Below are 17,546 nucleotides of genomic sequence, written 5' to 3'. Positions count from 1 at the left end.
CCTGCCCCATCCGCACCCTTGAACCTCACTGACGTGTAGTCGTACCTATGTCTGTACTCACCACGAGTATGAAATGCTCACCATGGAACTCACGAAACTCACCGTGAATCTCACCATGAAATGCTTTAATTTAATGCTTTTAACCATGCTGACGGTCGCTTCCCCAGGTTTGGCTGACTAAGGGTGACACTGGGAGCTGCACCCTTTGGGCTTCCTCCCGGTGGCCGGTGGGACCCTTTCCCCGTGCAGCGGAGGGGCTGGAGCTGGGGAGTCTCCTGGGGGTCCCTGGGAGGCAGGCAGGCAGATCTGCCCGGCTGCTCAGCTCTGGGCTGTTCCCGCTCTCTTTCTGCCCACCCCTGCCCAGACAGATCGGAAACCCACCATCACTGTCTGCACCAGTTGGTGACGACGGGAACTGGGGGCAAACCTCCATCAGAGCACAGCAGGGAACTGATGCAGGGCTCTGGGAAGGGTTTTGATCTTTTCCTCTCGTGCAGGGGGCACGGAGTATTATCGGTTCTGCCTCTCGCCTCTCCTCTGTGAAGTATCGCTCCAGAAGTGACAGTGTTAACAAATACAGTGGAAGAGACTGCTCTGTAAGCTGAGCTCCATGGTCACATGCACGGGTTTTATTTTTAACATCCCAAAACTACTTGATGTTTCTGCCTGGGCTTGCTCTGTGTCCTCCCGTTCTCTCCTCTTTCTTTGCTTGCAGCTCTCCCTTACCGACCTCACTTCAACCCAGCTTAGCACAACCGGGAGAGCAAGTGTTTGGTGCACACGCGGGGACTCTATGATTAAGGTAAGGCTTTGTAAATAGAGTCGGAGTCTTTATTGGTCAAACCTTATGCAATGCAATGGTTACTGTACTGAGCTATGAAAATCAAGACATCTTCAAAACAGCCTTAGTAACTAAGATGAAGTAGAATAATCAGACACAAGATGTCTTAAATGACACCCTAAAACAGAGGCAGCTGGTAACTGTGAACGCCTCTGTGGCATGCTACTCAAAAAAAAAAAAAAAACCACCTCCCTAATCTATTCAGTGGATTAGCCATAGTTTTCAGCACTGTATCTGGGGTTTTAAAAAACTAAGATGCTGATTCTAAGATGGGAGCTTCAGCAGCAGGACAGATGATAAATCAAAAATTCAATTTCTGTCATTTTCAAAAAACTCTGAGAGAAGTAAGACAAGGAGGTACAGTAAGGGTCAGAGGAGAGGCAAGAGCAAGATTGTGGCAAAAATGCTAAGACTTAAAATCTGGTGAGTTTTGTAGATTCAGGCTGCAAACTTTACGTTGGTAATCCAGACTGAATGAATGATGATGAAGTAAGAATTACAAGGGTTACAGGTACTACTGTACCTTTTAGAGATGTGGCTGCTTAGGGATTTTTATTCAGGAATCTTTCTGCTTTTGTTTTTTATGACACTTAGACCTTAACCGGTAGCTCTGAAATTCTCTATAACTGGGCATCTGCCTTGGGCTGGGTTTCTTTTGTTTTGCTTCAACCATTCACTTGATTATCTCAAGGAGTTTTCAGAAAAGTATGTTAATGAGATTGTTACCAGGGCATAAAATAGAACCTGAGCCCAAAGGAAAAAAAACCACAGTTTGGACCCTTTTGTTGTTGTTGTTCTCAAACTGCAACTAAACTGGAACCTGTTATTTTAAAGCACTTGCTGAGCTCCGACCAAACCCATTTTCCAGTAACTGATGCAAAGTGAGATTTTGCCCAACTGTGTCTCTACCGAGGACAGCACAGGGACCCCTCGCATGCGCGAGGAGCAGCAGAGCAGCTCCGTGCCACGGCTTCCCCCTTCTCCCCATCCTGCCTGCCTCCCACACGACTCCCCAACATGCCCAGCACAAGACCCTGCTGCTGGGCTGCCCTGCACCATGCTGCCAGCCCAGAGGACCACTTCAGCACCTGGAATTTTGGGGTGGGTTTGGCACAGGTGAGCTATGGCTACATTGCGCCAGGTAGAGAGGAGCAAGAAATATTGCTGATCCAGGTCTCACGGGGGGAGTGCAGTGTGGGGTTTCTACCAGCAGTGCCCTGTGTTACGTGAACCTCACTACTCTCAACTCTCCTCTACTTGTCCTGTAACAGCACTAGTGCATTTCACTGGACAGAAATCGCACGAGCAAGTTTCGGTGCCTCTTTACTGCTTGCGTGCAGCACAGATTTATCAGGCGAGGGGGAGACTTGATGGTGCAACAGGTTCTGTTTAGCTCCACGGTCCTGCATGCCAGGTTTAGGGAGCTGAAGAGAAGCTGATGTGCTGCTGCGAGAACCTGAGCAGCAGGCACGCTCTGGAAGAAAAGCAAGGAACATGGATTGAAGTCTTTGCCAGACTGATGCACTATATGGTGGACCTACTCCATCCCTGTCATTTTAAAGCATAGTTTTTTCAGTATAAAACAATTCCAACCCATTCAGTACCTCTGAACTAGTGGTTATTGCCATGAAACACCACGGCCTCAGCCAGCTGATCCCCAGCTGAAAAATACAGGGAGTACCTCCCTAATTGTCACAGCTTCATCTTTCCATCTTTGGTCAGTTGTCTCACAGAAAATCTTTTCGCTCCACATGCCTTATACTGAGGATTTGAGGTTCACCGGAAGGATTGCCCTGGAATTGAAGTGCCTCTATAAAATCCTTGTGGACTTGTTCAAGGTCTGAGCCGCAAAGAAACTACGTCTTGCACGTGCTCGCTAGAAGGTTGTTCGTGTCATTGATGAAGATTTCATTTATACTTTTTTTTCTCCCTTTCCACCTACCCTGAGCTCTACCATAGTCACTGCCTGACTCATTTAAAGCTTGGCTGGCCACACGTATATGCAAGACCAGTCTGAATGGCAACTGCAGGGCAGATGTGCCACAAAGGACAGTGACCAAGGCGGTCACTCAAGCTGTAGCTGTCCCTGCTGTGGGTGTTGAGATGTGGGGCTTGACTCACTTAGGGGTCACCGTGATTCCAGGTGGTGGCATTCTTGGGTTTGCTTTTTATTTTGTATTGAAGGACAAGACTTGAGAAAACTTAGGCTCCTGAGAATCATGTATAAATGTGGTACAGTATGGTTTCCAATGGCATAGTGTTTTCTTCCTCAGCTCCAAGAAATAAATATATCTGTTTAGCAAAGGGAAAGCCGAGCCTGATTTCTTGCTGAGGTCATTAAGTACGTAGTGATTGAGGAAGAGCGCTGCACAAAAAGAGAAGAAAATCTCTAGTTTAAGGAGACACAGATGCTCTCCCAGAAAATGTGATTCTACAGCTGGGTCTGCCAGGGGTTGTGTGCAGGAAGCATGCACCTGCACGTGAAACATCAGAACCTGAGCATCTCCATGCTTGGGGTGTGTACATATATATATATATATATTTATATAAAATATTGTATTTCATTCTATTTCTTTTCATCTTTCTATATTTTAATTCTACATCTGCCACATAGAAGTAATAGTATCTTTTAACCTCAAGTACACCTCTAGTACTGCAAAGATAAATTCATTATTGGTTGTGAACCCTCTCAGATACTAAGACAGTAAATATATTGAAAAAATCCTGTAAGGAAACTAGTAACTCTGTATTGACCTCAGGAGTTAAGTATTATGATAAAAATGAGATAAACACCATATACTGGGTAACAAGGATTAAAAGAAGTAGAGAGTATGTCCTGTCTGCATTATACACTTCAACAAAAGTATTCACATTCCTTGAAAATATTTTTCTGTTGTAACATTATATATACATATATAATTTTAACATTCTTGGCTCCAGCATTTGGATGCAAACTTTCCTGAGATTTTTTTTAAGAACTCCCTATCATGTCTTAGAAAGACTGGTTTATGTTCATTTGCAATCTCATCTCAGAGGCACTCTTTAAGGTAATTATCTGGGGTTTCTGGTGGCCCTTTTTGATGGTTCTTTAAAATGGGAGGCATCCCTTGATACTGTGTGAAGAGCTCAGACATGATGTATAACCTTAGTATGTCATATGATCAGTCACATATAGCAAATACCAAATAAGAAAACAATCGTATTGTTTTGGCTCATTGGCTGCAACTGAACCAAATATATATTTACTGAAAAGAAATTGTAATTGGTTTATAAACTGTAAGTTATTGTCACTGAACAGATCTGCCCCAGACACAGACATATCTGCAGTTAAAATAGCAGCTGTATATTTTTAAACCTTACTTGATTTGCTGTCATGACCGTCTAAAAATAAAGATTTACCAAAGTGGACAGACTGTGGACTGGATTTGCATCCTTTCTTTCCACAGTAGTTTGAACATGATTCAAGTAAGTATTTCTGTTTTGATTTTTTTTTTTTATTATTATTTTTTGTAACTCAGCTCTTAGGAAATTTTGCAAGTTGCAGGGAAACAAGAAGTGTAAAGGTTTGGAGAAATGTTTCATCACCCAACGTATCTGTGTGTCACCTGCCTCTGGGTGTTAGGTATCAAACTTACTGAGGCAAGAATTTGTAAACTTTCTGCTCAGGGTTTTGAAAGTTGTAGTTCGTGTACTGACAATAATACCATCAACTAAACCCCAGAGCTCACTAGATCATCAGTTAAAATACAGAGCTCCTGATTACCAGCATGTCAGAATAGAAGCAGCATTCAAATCCTGATAAATATCAGAAAAATTCTCTATCCCTTCTTCCTGTCCTCTAGCTTCACAGATTTGACAATGAGAAGAGAGGCACAGAAATAATTTGTCTGAAAAGAACAGCATATGCAAGTTAGAGATGAAGTAAACTCAACTAAAAAATACCTGGCTAATGATGAAGACTGATTCTGAATCTGAAAGATCTGATAATGGTCACTTTTCATAAACAAAGCATGTATTTTCTTTCTCTGCATGTGATTGGGATGGGGTTCAGTTTCAGCATGCAGCAGTGTGAAGCAGGGTCCTCTCCAGAAACTTCGCAACCAGTCCTTTCTGTGTTTTGGAGAACCATAAGGCCTGTGCCTCTGCTGTATTTTTATTTATCAGTTATTTCTCTCCGAGAGTTACTTTTGCAGTGGAAAGTATTGTTCACACATTCGTGTTTTTATTGCAGTGTAATGTACCCAGCCTTCCTCTGACCTTATGCAAGTCATAGCCGGGACTATTTTTAGAGATTATATTTGCAGCAAAATGTTACAAGAATGAAAGCAGCAAGGATGCTGCCAATGTGAAATAAATCCATCTGTATCTCCTGCTTCTCTGAGCTGCATAAAAGTAGATGTAACCAAACAGCCTAAAGCAGGACAGATGCCACCCTAAACCACAGGTATTTAAGGGCTGCATGTGCCTGGGGCCACCCTGGCCAGCACCCTGCTGTCACCCCTGGCCAGAAGCCGGTGCTTCCCAAGACAAGGCAGGGAATGTTATAGTGGGTAGTCACGAAATACTGTTCTGCGTTGCTGTCTCAAGCTCTTTCCATGCAAACAAAGGGGAAGGTACCTAAGCTTTATACTTCAGAGTGTAAGTTTGTCCCTGGGTAAAGGGACCACCAAGTTCCTTTACTCTGCAGGACCGAGGGGGAGTAGGGTTGGTTCATTAGGAGGTGTAAACAGGCATTGGTCAGCCCTGGAAGTTGCAAAGGATGGAACAAAGATGCATTAAACAATTAATGCACATCAAATTCAAACACCAGTGTGTGGTCTTTAGTGACTGCAGGAACCCACAAGCATTGCCTTTCCCAGACATCTTTCTTTCTCTGGCGTTGTTCATGACTTCCATTGCCGGCGTGGGAAAGTGTGAGAGACAAGAAGTTAAGACACTACCTCAGGAAAGAGAGGGGAAGCTGCTTCACGTAGCATCTCTTCCCCTTGAGCCTGAGCCTACTTCTTCTGCAGACCAGATCTCCTCAGGGCTAGGTCACTTAAGCCTGGGGTTGCAAAAGCACTCACATCTAGGTAAATGACACTACTGTATTTTCTTTAACCTTAGCAAAAAAAACCCAAAGTCTAAATTATTTTACTAACAATGTCAATTTTTTCCCAGAGCCAAATGAGGGTCTGCTGGGCCTATGGTAGTTCCTACTGCATAGAAAGTGTGGTGGGAAGACTTGTCAAAACTTTTTTTTCTCATTTTCACAGAAAAAAGCACACCCTGCGTCATGTTTGGAAACAGAACTTCAGTTCCTCCTTGTCATTAGCTCTTTCCCTTCCACAAAGATTCGCAGTAGGCTGAAGCAAGCTGGAATGCAGCCCCTACAGCAAGGAGCAGAAAGTCAGAAGTCGGGAGTTTTCTGCTTGCAGCAGCTCTTCTTTGGGCCAAGTTACTGATACCAGTTGAAGGTAGCCAGGGAAGTAGCTCCGAGTAGTGACTGAGCAGCCTCTAGTTCTCTAATCCAACAACCGTCTATGAGGGGAAAGGACCACAGGAGGTCCTACATGTTCCCCCTAAACAGCATCTCTTAGGGACATTGGTGAATGCTGGGTTGGGTGGACCACTGGTCTGACCCAGAATGTTATTTCTTACATTCTTAGATTTTTTACAAGAGAAGGCATGCCTCATGCCAATCGCCACCTCCATTTACTTGCTGTCGGACTCTGTGCCTCTGTTTTCCCATTTTTAGGAAGGATTAACAGTTATTGCCGGGAATTATTGCAAGGGTAGAGATATTATGAGCAAGAGCAAGTAAGAACTTTGGAAGCAGGCCGCCTAAGTGCATTATTTTTACATTAAACTCATTTAATTGACTTACCGGGAAAGAACGAAAGACACAATAATGAAACCAAAGCCAGTGGTTCATTGTGACACAAAGCTAGTAATCTGGTAGCGATAACTTTTTATATAAGGATCTTCGTACATCATGTTCTTGTACTTCTGCTTTTTGTTGTTGGACCTCAGGAAAATTGTATGTTAACCTTTTTATTTCAAAGGTTTTTAAGGGGAGGAGAGGAAAAAATTACATATATTTTGAAACCACATTAATATGGAAGCGTGAGAACGGAAATGCAGTCTTCCTTAAGAAAACATTTAATCTGATCGTGTAATAAAGCTGATTGAAATTTCTGAAACATTTGGTTTGGCAACCTCAACTTGTTCTTTTAATCCAGTCTGGCCGTTGCAAAACATTCAATTCATGGAGCTGCCTGGTGGCAGCTGAATTTATGAAACGGAGACTGGTGGTGTTCATTCCTTGTTGCCTGAGACCGCTTTCTGTATTTTCTGGCCCTTTGTGGTGTCACTAACACCTTCACAAGCTGAATCTAAAAGATGATCAGCTCAGGATCACCTATTCAGTTCCGGGCAGTGTTTGACACTGACCTGTTGGAAGTACGTAGGGTGAACTGAAAAAGTAGAGCAGTGGTGACCGTTTTTTGTAGGATCATGCTCTAAGACAAATCCCAAAGGAAGAAAAATGTATTCTTTCTCAGAGACACCCTGTAAAAGGCATGCTCAGGCTGACTTCTCCCCTGCACCGTCAGAGGAAGAGAAAAGGTCTGTTGAGGTTAGACCTTCGTCGCTCCCCTTCTGCCCTAACTGCACACCGTGGTGCTGAGCAGAGCAGGAGATAAACCATACCTGCCCTCTTCTCCTCCTTCCTACCTACTCGGCATTCACTGGTGACAGTACGGGGAAGAAAGGTGAAAGGCAGTTTGTACAAAAAAAAATAAAAGAAAATGGATTTAACTGCGTGAGTATAACTTTGCAACAAACCTCCACTGCACTCTGGAGCTTGTCTCCAAAACACAGACCGAGGCATCGCCTTATTCCAGGTTTTGACACTTGAAAGTAAATGCAGCAAATAATCTGCCTGAAGCAAAGTCCCCCGCAGTCTCTGTTCCACAACACGCAGGCATCATCTAGGAGTGTAAGGGTAAATCAGAAAAGCAGAGCAAAGAAGGCCAGGCAAATTAGCTTTTACCCAGGCTGTTTTCCACCCTGGGAACATGAAGATAACCCTCACTCTCAGACTTGCCGGTGTAGAGCAAAGGGAGGTTCATTTGCGCAACATTCACGTCTTTATGTGGGGGGATGACGAGACACATAGGCCAAACAACCAGCTCATTCTTCCAGGGAGGAAAAAGAAACATCATCTTTCCTACTCAAAAAGCATTGAGGAAGTGGGAAGCTCCTTCACTGTGCCTCTAGCAGTCTTGATTTCAGCAGCTTGGTATAGATAGACCCAGTGTAAATATCGGGACAGAAAACAGCTCGCTCCCAAACCCTGGCTGCCTCTGCTGGGCTAACGAGTAAGGACCTCATCTGTATCCGTGCTGCTATCCGACCGCGCTGTACCGTGGGGATCAGCGCTGATACACGACTACATGGAGCTGCCAGTCATTTGCCCACAGCCTTATTCCCGCTAGAAGCGCATGTGAGCGCCTAACACATAGAATCCAAGCACGGGCATGGAGGGTCTGTGGCCGTCCTTGCTCCTTCGAGCAATAACTCTTGTCTTCTTGTCTTTGCTACACACAGCACCGGGCTCAGAAAGCTTCCCCTGGGCAGCACAGGCACTGCGAGAGATGTTTCAACCGGCACTGCCGCGCACCGACTGAGCTCTCCATCTCCTGCATGGTGATCAGCTGCCGCCTTCACTGCGGGGCCACTTTCCACATGTGCAAGGAGGAGGAGCACCAATTGCTCTGTCCCTTAGAGCAGGTCTCCTGCCTCAACTCAGCTTATGGCTGCCCTTTTTCCATGGCCCGCTTTAAGCTGGCGAAGCACCTCCAGGTCTGTCCAGCCAGTGTTGTCTGCTGCTCGATGGAGTGGAATCGTTGGCCAAATGTGGATTCGGACACAACCCTCCACAAGAACATTATGAAGGAGACCTTGAATGAAGAGTGTCTGGACACAGCCTTGGCGCTCAGAGACCAGAAGATCCTTTTCAGGGCTTTGAAAATAGCCGAATTTTTTCCAGAGTGGAGGAGAAAGGATGAAGTGGAAGAGCTAATGGACGAAGCCATGGATGGGGAAGAAGGTGCTGTGGGAGGAGTAGCCTGTGGTTCCCAAGAGGGTAACGACCAGTTGTCCGAGCTCAGCCAACGTGAGCGTGAAGATTTGGCAAAGGACAAAGAGGGAATGGATCTGGGGAGTTACAAAACCTGGGAGAACATTTTCAGCAAAGAGCAGCTGGCTTGCAAGGTAACAGGCTCAGCAGCCAGCACAGGACAGAAGACAGAGGCTTCCAAGAAAACAGCGTCAGCCCCTCACGCTGCCAGCTCTGCAGAGAAGGCAAAGGAAGTACCTGACGGTGCAGAAGAGGCAAAGGACCAAAAGCCCGAACAAGTAACACCAAATACAGAAATGACAGGACTGGCTCCCTGGCAAGAAGGGGTCCTGGAGAGGCTGAAGAAGGAAGTTGGTGTAGGTGATTACAATATGTATCTGGTACATCATGGGGGAATGCTCATCCGCTTTGGCCAGCTAGCTGCTTGCACTCCCAAAGAAAAAGATTTTGTCTATGGGAACTTGGAAGCTCAGGAGGTGAAGACTGTCTACACCTTCAAAGTGCCGGTTAGTTACTGTGGCAAAAGAGCACGACTAGGAGATGCACTGGGCCACAAGATGCCAACTTCAGACAAGTCAGTGGATACCTCAGAATTGGGATTAAACCTAGAAGAACTACCTAAGGCAAATATAATTAAAGCCACACTGCTGTGTGCACTGGAAAAAGAGCTGAAAGGCCATGAGATCTCCGAAGCAAGAGGTATCGATGGGCTCTTTATGGATTTTGCAACACAGACATACAGCTTTCCTCTGGAGCCCTTCTCCTCCAGTGCTGTTCTAGCAGATATTCTGGATGAAAAAAGCCCACCAGAACTCCACATGGAGCTCTACACTGAATGCGTAACCAGAAGACACAACAAAAGCAGTTCAGCTTTCACATTCACTTGCAGTCATTTCTTCAGGAGGGATGAGTTTCCGTCCCACTTCAAGAATGTGCACGCTGATATCCAGTCCTGTCTGGATGGATGGTTCCAGCGTCGCTGCCCACTGGCCTACTTGGGATGTACTTTTGTTCAAAATCCCTTCCGCCCTGATGGACTTAAGGCCAAGGTTATATACAGCAAGCCTCTCAAGACATTTGCTATTAAGCCAGAGGTGGACACCCTCCTTGCCGAATCAGGGAAGTGCAATTTCACAGTGGCTAATCGAGGGAGAAATAAGGACTTGCTGAGCAGCCTCCCAGTGGAAGTGCTCAAGTACATTGCGGGGTTCCTGGACAGCTTCAGTTTATCTCAGCTATCGCAAGTGTCAGTGCTGATGAGGGACATCTGTGCCACTCTTCTTCAAGAGAAGGGAATGGTCCTGCTGGTCTGGGAGAAAAGAAGATATTCCCATGGCGGTACTTCATGGAAAGCTCGCAAAAAGGCAAGTGGCTGTGACACTAGGAAAAAGATAGCCGTGGGTTCTCTCCAGATAAAACACAAGCATAGCAAGGGATGCTGCATGTAAGCACGCAGATGTGGGGAAGGTTCGTGAGGTTGTGACGGTGCACCACAGTTGTCAGGGGTCAGGGCTGTAAAATGCAGTACATCTAGCAAAGGTAGGAAGGTGTAAACGGACATCTCCTGACTAGCTGAACGTCGTCACCCAAGCTTGTCTTGGGTAACCTGTTTGCATGTGCACCGTTTTTAGGCACTGGGAGCTGAGAATTCCTGATATTTAAGGGTTACACATGGATTTTTGAAGAATTTGAAATGCATACTTTTTTTATTGTTCTTTACAAGCTGGTCTAGAGTATGTCAAAACTAAAACATGCTTTAGAACGCCAAAAAGGTAAAGAACAAGGAGACCTGGCTGTGAGAGAAGCTCAGGCATTCGCATCAACCCCCGAGGGCTTTCATGGTTAGTAGTTCACAGGATTGCCATGAGCAGTTTGTTGGGTTGTGAGCACCTGAGGGAGCAGCATGGGGGTGGGAAGACTTCTGCAAAGCTGGTCGCCCACTGTTTGTGCTGGAAAATTACCACCCTTATTGGCTGTTTAGGTAGTCTGAAAGAAATACATAAATACAGCTCAGACCTAGTCCTAGTTGAACAATAGTTATTACGGGGGGGGCTAGCTGACAGCCTTGCAGCTGCTCTAACATAAAACTGAAAGAATAACATGGAAGACTCCAGCATGACCAAGCAGACAAGACAGAGATCTAGGAAAAAATAATTGAGAGATTCAGGGAAGACTCCCAGAAATTATCTAAGGACCTGGATTTCAAGCAGACCCCTGAAGATTCCACCTATTGATTCTTAGCAAATGGAAGCTTAGCAGTTTATGACTCTTTATTAAAATAAAGTACTCTTTATTAAGAGAAGACATGAAGCATGGTGAATTAAAAATCTGTGTAACAAAGTTTGGTGGCTGCAAGTCAAATTAGCCCAATCCAAAACAGGAATTAGCCACTGAAATAATTTACTGGAGGATGTGGCTTCCTTCAGTAAAAGGAAGAAATTCCAGCTAAGCATTCATATAGCAATTAACTTCAGTTACTGTAGAGCAATTTCAAACCAGCAGTATTGAATTTAAGGACTGTCTAACCCTTTTTATGTTAGCTGTCTGTACTGACCACACAGGAATCTTGTTTCCAATGCACAGCTTCTGCTTGAAAACATTCTGTTTGTAATTAGTCTGAATTTCCTGACTATTGTGTATAATAGCTACCATTACTTAGGACTAGGACAGGGTCAGGTAATCTTCAGTGTAGCACACCCACATAGTGTCCTTCTTCCACAGGAAGAAACATTTTTGGGGAGAAGAAATCTACTATGACTTAAAAATTCATTTGATTAACTGGTATACAGCAAATGTGAAAGTGGCTTAATCACAGTCTTATCACTACATGCTAGTATACCACTAAATGGTACATGGTATCACTGCAAACAGGATTGGAAAATTTAACTGCACATTTCTATTTTTCACAAGCTTGTATGTCCTCTAGCAATAACTTTAACCTTAGATTTCCCAGGCCTGTTCTGGGGTGGGGTGAATAACAACAGTGTTGTAATGTTAATTACTTTGAAGTTGCTGATAGATGCTTTGGAAGGTCTTTATGAAGTGAGGGTTCTTTGAGATCTGTATCACACAAGCATGCTGTAGTCACTTTGCTTTATAAAGATCTTGGATCGCATTGTACCTGGGACGGAGTTTTCTGCAGAGGTGTGGTGGTCAGGTGTCCAGGAATTCCTCATGCCCTGCACTGGATTGGCACCAAAACCTGCAGAAGGATACTTTCCCGTTAAAAATGGCAGGTGGTGACTAAAGCAGCAAACCCAGCAAGTACGAGATAGGTAACAATACAGACCCCATTTTTGTTTGTTATGCCAACCCTGCACAATCAGATGTTCATTAACCTGTCTAGTACGAATAATGCACACCCACTATAAGAACATATAGATTTTAAAAATCCTCTTCTGTTTTTACCAACATTGCCGTTTTCTCTCCTCAATTTCTCTGCCCTTTCCCTTATTAGATCTGGCAGTTCAGCAGCCTGTTCTCCAGAGTTCACAGATGGCAGCGCAACGACGTTGTGAGCATGTCGGAGCACCTGAAGAATTGTCCCTTCTACCAAGTGGAGCACAAGACGGACCCCGTGCTGCTGACAGGCATGTCCGAATCTCGAGAGCAGACTCAAAAGACTTTGGTTTCTACTTTCAAGCGCAGAGTCTGAACAACGTGCTTCCCCTCCACCATGTTCCTTTCAGGGCCCTTGAAAAGAAGATTTGGGAATTCGGGTGTAAAGATTGTTGCTTCCAACTCTCCTTTGAACATACAAAACTAGCTTCTCCCCAGCTGCGTTTGAAACACCCTGCATCTTTTTTTTTCCTGCATTAATTTAATTGTTAAAACTTCATTCACTGCTCACTGATATCACATGCTTTCTGATTATGTTTCTGTTCCCTGCTTAATACAGCATCCCGAAGAAAGCAATAAGGATCTTGTTTGAAAACAGCATCTTTGCAACCTTGAAGGTAGGCTGCCAGTCCTGCACCATGTCCCTGGAAGAGCAGTTAATGTACCTAGCTCGAGTAGGTCTGAAACACCTTAGTTTTGGGTGGAAAGCCAGGTTCTAGGAGCACAGGTAGATGCCCTCCTGCCTGGCAGACCTAGGGACTGCTAATCTGTTCTGAGGCATGGGCAAAAGAAAAGGAACCCTCAAAATTAAGTGAGTTAATTAGAACTCCAGTGAGGAATTCACTGCACAGCCACAGACCATCGTTTAGGACCCTGATTCAGTCAAGCATGGCTAGTTGAGCGCAGGCCTAAAGCTGAGCTCGTGGGAGCATTCAAACCAAACCAAAGCAAACAAACTTGCTCTTTGTTAGAAATCACCAAGTAGCAAACAATTTTAGGGGCTCAAATGACTTTTTATATTTTTCAGTTAATAACTTTCTCTGTTTTACTTAAAAATCCATTAAAGCCATCAAAGAGTATTTGAGGTCATTTTTAGAATGCCTTACCTCAGTTTTGCAGCTGTAAATTGCAAATTGTAATTGTAAGCAACCATAAACAGTATGTCAAAGAAATATTATTCTTTTCTGTAAAAGAAAAGGCATTCGGCAACCCACTCAGTAACAGTATGGATAATGTTTGATTCAGTTAAATGGGCTGGAGTATAAGAATTTTTCTTTTTTTTTACAGGGCAGAAGAGTAATTAGGATTTGGTTTAATTTTTAATAAATACACTAATTTAAAACCAGAATGTGCTTGTTGAGGCAACAGATGAGAGAAAGCGGGCGTGTTGCCAACAGCATCTGTCTTATTACACTACTTAAACCCACTTCAGAGGCACTAGTTAGAAAGGCCATAGTTGTGGTGGTTCTGGTGGTGGTGGGATTCCTCTGAAATGGCCATAAACCGATTTGACAACCTAGAGCCGCTGCACAGCCACAGCGGTGCTGACTCACACCCCTTTCTTCTTTAAGCTCATCGCCAGAAGCGTGAGCTCAGGACACGAGATCTGGCTTTCATCTCACCGTCTCAGGCAGGAGAACCTCACCAGGAGCTGGGATGGCTGCAGGTGAAAACTGTCCCAGGTTGATGAACGCACACCAAACTTGCCATCCCCGGTCTCGGTACAGATCTGGGCTGAGGCAGGCTATGCAAGAAGGAGCCCTCTCCTACCGATAAAGGTTGCTGATGAACCTGAGCTGAGCACTTGGTAATCGAAGGCATGAATTGCGTGGTGACCAAAACCATGCTGAGTGCAGCTCGTCCTTGTCTATACTTGTGGTTTAAGTGGTCCCTGTGAGATTTATAACCATACGAGGATGTTTTTCTTCTCCAGACACGCTCCCTCAGGAGCAGATCATCTGAGTTGTGCAGACAGTGGACTGGTCCCGGGAGCAAGAGTAGCAGCAGTTACAGATTTATTTATTTTTTAATGCTATTCTGTTTTCTGTCCCTAGAGATCCTTTCTGGGAAGTCTCATAGTGCTTTACACATGAGAATAAACTTGTCTGCGCCAGTATCCTGTGGAAAACACAACAAGAGGCATCCCAGTTTTATGCAGAGGAAACTGAAGCAAATGAACACAGGGAACCTAAGCTGGGCCAGGAGCAGTTAAAGCTGGGTGCTCTGATCCTTCACCCTGTGGCTTAAGCCGCTGCACAAACACAAACAGGCCATCCTTTAAAGTTGCTTACAAAAACTCACCTGTCCTCAAAACATCCCATATAACATTAGTTGCCCAATATTATCACTCTGTTTTACACAGGGAAGTTGACAGAGGAGAGAACATACAGCCAGACTTCCTAGACTGGTCTCTACATCAGGGCCTCATCCTTCGCATATCATGTACCTGATCTTGAACGATGTTGAGCACCCAGCTGTAGCTGCAGACCACGGTGGCTGCAAATGCAAAGTCCAAAAATTGGGTGCCAGTATCTATGCTGGGTACTTGAAAAATGGAGTCACTCAAAATTATGGATAATTTGGGGAGGTGAAAAAAAAAGAGGGTTAAATAATAGGGTCTCAGAGTAAGCCAGTGTTCAAGGCTGGTATAAGAGACCGTGAAAAACTTCAACGTGGGAACTATCTCTCACCTGATCAGCCACTTAGCTGCTGCAAACTGGTGTAGCTGCCCTGAAATTGTGGTTTATGTTTGGTACGAATTGGGCTCGTTTTAACTTCAGCACCAGTGTCACCAGCACTGCTGCTATTCCACTTCTGGCCTCCTCCTGTCGATGCCAGAGGATTTTGTTCTTGTATCTCTCTGCTCCCGGAGATTGCGTGACTTCAGTTCCAGCTTTATTACCACTGATCCTGCTTCTTCCCTGTGCAGGAGGTCAGACGACCGGGGAGGATGCAACCTTCGCAAATGTGGTGGGTCAGGGGCAGGTTGGAGATAGGAAAGTCACAACCTCTACCTCTTGGGATCAGATGGGGTGTACATACAACGTCTAGGAGACTGGATCATTTTCCTTCTAGTACTGCTATAGGTACACTGGAGAGACACAGGCTGTTCATTCACAGAGAGAGGAAGAGACAAATTCACCCCTGTGAATATAGAGGTATACTGCTGTAAACTGTAAATTTGGTTAAGTAACATTCAGCATATACAGTGGAAGCTGAAAATCCACTCATCTTCAGGTTAGTCTGGTTAACCCGACACTGGAAAAGGGAAAACTGTACAGGGGAGCAGAGATGACCCTTATACCGGTGCGTCCCTACCTGGCAAATGTCGGCTGGTAGCCACTTCTTACTGTATCTTGTATTTAACACTAGCGGAGAGCTGTGGGCTGGTGTTGGATGCAGTTTAATTAATCAGAGGATGCATGCCAAGCTAGCTCGATGTTGATGGTCCTGCTCATTAGCAGAGTCGGCGGAAGCTTTGGGGAGCTGCAAGGAACTGAATTTGCCTGCCCTGTTTATCTTGGTGAGCACAATGCTGGCTTATTTAAAATGCGAGAGGCTTCGGTTTGGGTTCAACAAGTCCTTAGGCTCCTTGTTTAAGCTCATAACTTGTCCAACGGAAAGTTAAAACTCTTCCTAAATCTCAGCTTGAGGGATTTGATTAGAAAAAACTGGGCATTTGGTGTTTTTCAAAACAGGTCTTTTGCTGTGGTGGGGTCTGAACTGGAAAAGGGGATCCAAGTCCAGCAGAGCACTGAGGTTGCTCTCAGTCCAGATCCCACACTCTGGATCTTCATGGCTTTGATCCCATTTGTGCTGCCCACATGTCTTGCAAAGGGCAAGAGCAATACTCCGCACACTCCAGGCTGATGTGTTCTGTGGTGGTTCCTCTCATTGGAAGAACGGGAACTGAAACGATGGCATCATGGACATCAGAGGTCAAAGCAGGGCAAAAAGGCTCGGGACAAGAGAGCGGAAAGATGGGAAACAAGAAAGGTAACGGGTTTAGATAGAGGAGACCTGCCTGATTGTGGGTGTCATGAGGGGAGGCAAGTGGAGAAAGGTAAAAGGGCACAGGAATGAAGGGAAGTGGGATGTTGAAGAGGTGATGCAGCTGCAAATGGTTCAGGAGGAAGCGGTTCAGTTCAACAGACACTAGGAGGATAAGAGTGATGTTTAGGAGAGCAGAGACATAAGGGGAATGGAGAGTTTAGTTTATTTTATTTGGTTTCTACTGACAAAGTAAAATATTTGGATAAGCCTGGTGAAATGCAGACTCTGTTCTGAATTGTAACTTATGCAGTGGACCTCACTCCGTGGCACAGCCTCTGTTCTGGGTTAGAGTATTCAGCCAGCAGATTGTTGAAACACGAGCTGAGGCGCCATGGTAAAACCACAAAGAGTCACAAATTTTGATGTTCCTGCACACTCATCATTTGCTGCCAACAACAGACTTTCTGGATAAAGGCTTCTCCTTGAAGGGGCTGGAAACTCCCAATTAGTGGAATACAGTAACATGGGGCAGATGATCATTCTTAAGGGGTGAAAGGGTCGGTTACCCAGTGACACGTATCGTAAGTCTGGGTTGGAGGGAGAAATTACTTGCTGGGTCTCCAACTCCCAAAACTGAGTGAGCACAGATAAGATGAAGTCTATCTGAACAGTGTTTGTTATTTTGCGAAACTCTGTAACTCCTTGTTGCTTTCTTAAGAATAAAAATCATTATGGTTTAAAAAATACAGCAAAATCCAAGTCTTAGCTTGTTTTCTTAGTTTCATCACATTAATGTTTGCTTTGGTTTCAAATCAGGTGTGGTAGTTCCTGTACGCTCATATTCATTACACTCCTTTCCTCTGCTCCACTCTTCACTATCATTTGCCTGCTTGGAGACTATAATTTGTATTTTTATTTATATTTATTTAATTTTAACAATTATTTTTACTTTTGACCCCATCTGCTTTGCATAGCCACTTACTCCTTCCTAGTTCAGTTATTTACTTATATTAAAAACTTTCTCTTCTTTTATAAATCTGTTTTCCAGACTGACATTACATTATATCTACAAACATTTGAAGAAGAGTTTTCTTTGCCAATCTCTCTCCTTACTCTTCACCTTGTGGCTGTTCATCCAGGTAGCTACAGAGGGATTTTTGCTTCCTTACTTGGGGTGCAAGTTCCACAGCCACTGTGCATCTCAGAAATTTTGGGCATCTTTCACATCCAGTTTTTGTACCACTACAGTTG

At 44.6% G+C, this 17,546-nt stretch overlaps 1 protein-coding gene across 1 annotated transcript; it reads left to right on the top strand.

Annotated features, from left to right (window-relative positions):
* The first annotated feature begins 545 nt into the window (after positions 1–545).
* Positions 546–17,020, top strand: FBXO40 (F-box protein 40). Its single transcript, XM_049824859.1, has 4 exons — positions 546–802; positions 8,432–10,327; positions 12,421–12,919; positions 13,874–17,020. The coding sequence occupies exons 1-3, from the start codon at positions 611–613 to the stop codon at positions 12,616–12,618; spliced, it is 2,286 nt and encodes a 761-aa protein (XP_049680816.1). The 5' UTR covers positions 546–610; the 3' UTR covers positions 12,619–12,919; positions 13,874–17,020.
* Positions 17,021–17,546: the final 526 nt, after the last annotated feature.

This window comes from Accipiter gentilis, chromosome 21, assembly GCF_929443795.1.
Source record: "Accipiter gentilis chromosome 21, bAccGen1.1, whole genome shotgun sequence".
In the NCBI taxonomy this organism is placed as follows: domain Eukaryota; kingdom Metazoa; phylum Chordata; class Aves; order Accipitriformes; family Accipitridae; genus Astur; species Astur gentilis.
The sequence above is the reverse complement of the archived record's forward strand: the minus strand, read 5'-3'. Positions and strand labels throughout refer to the sequence as shown.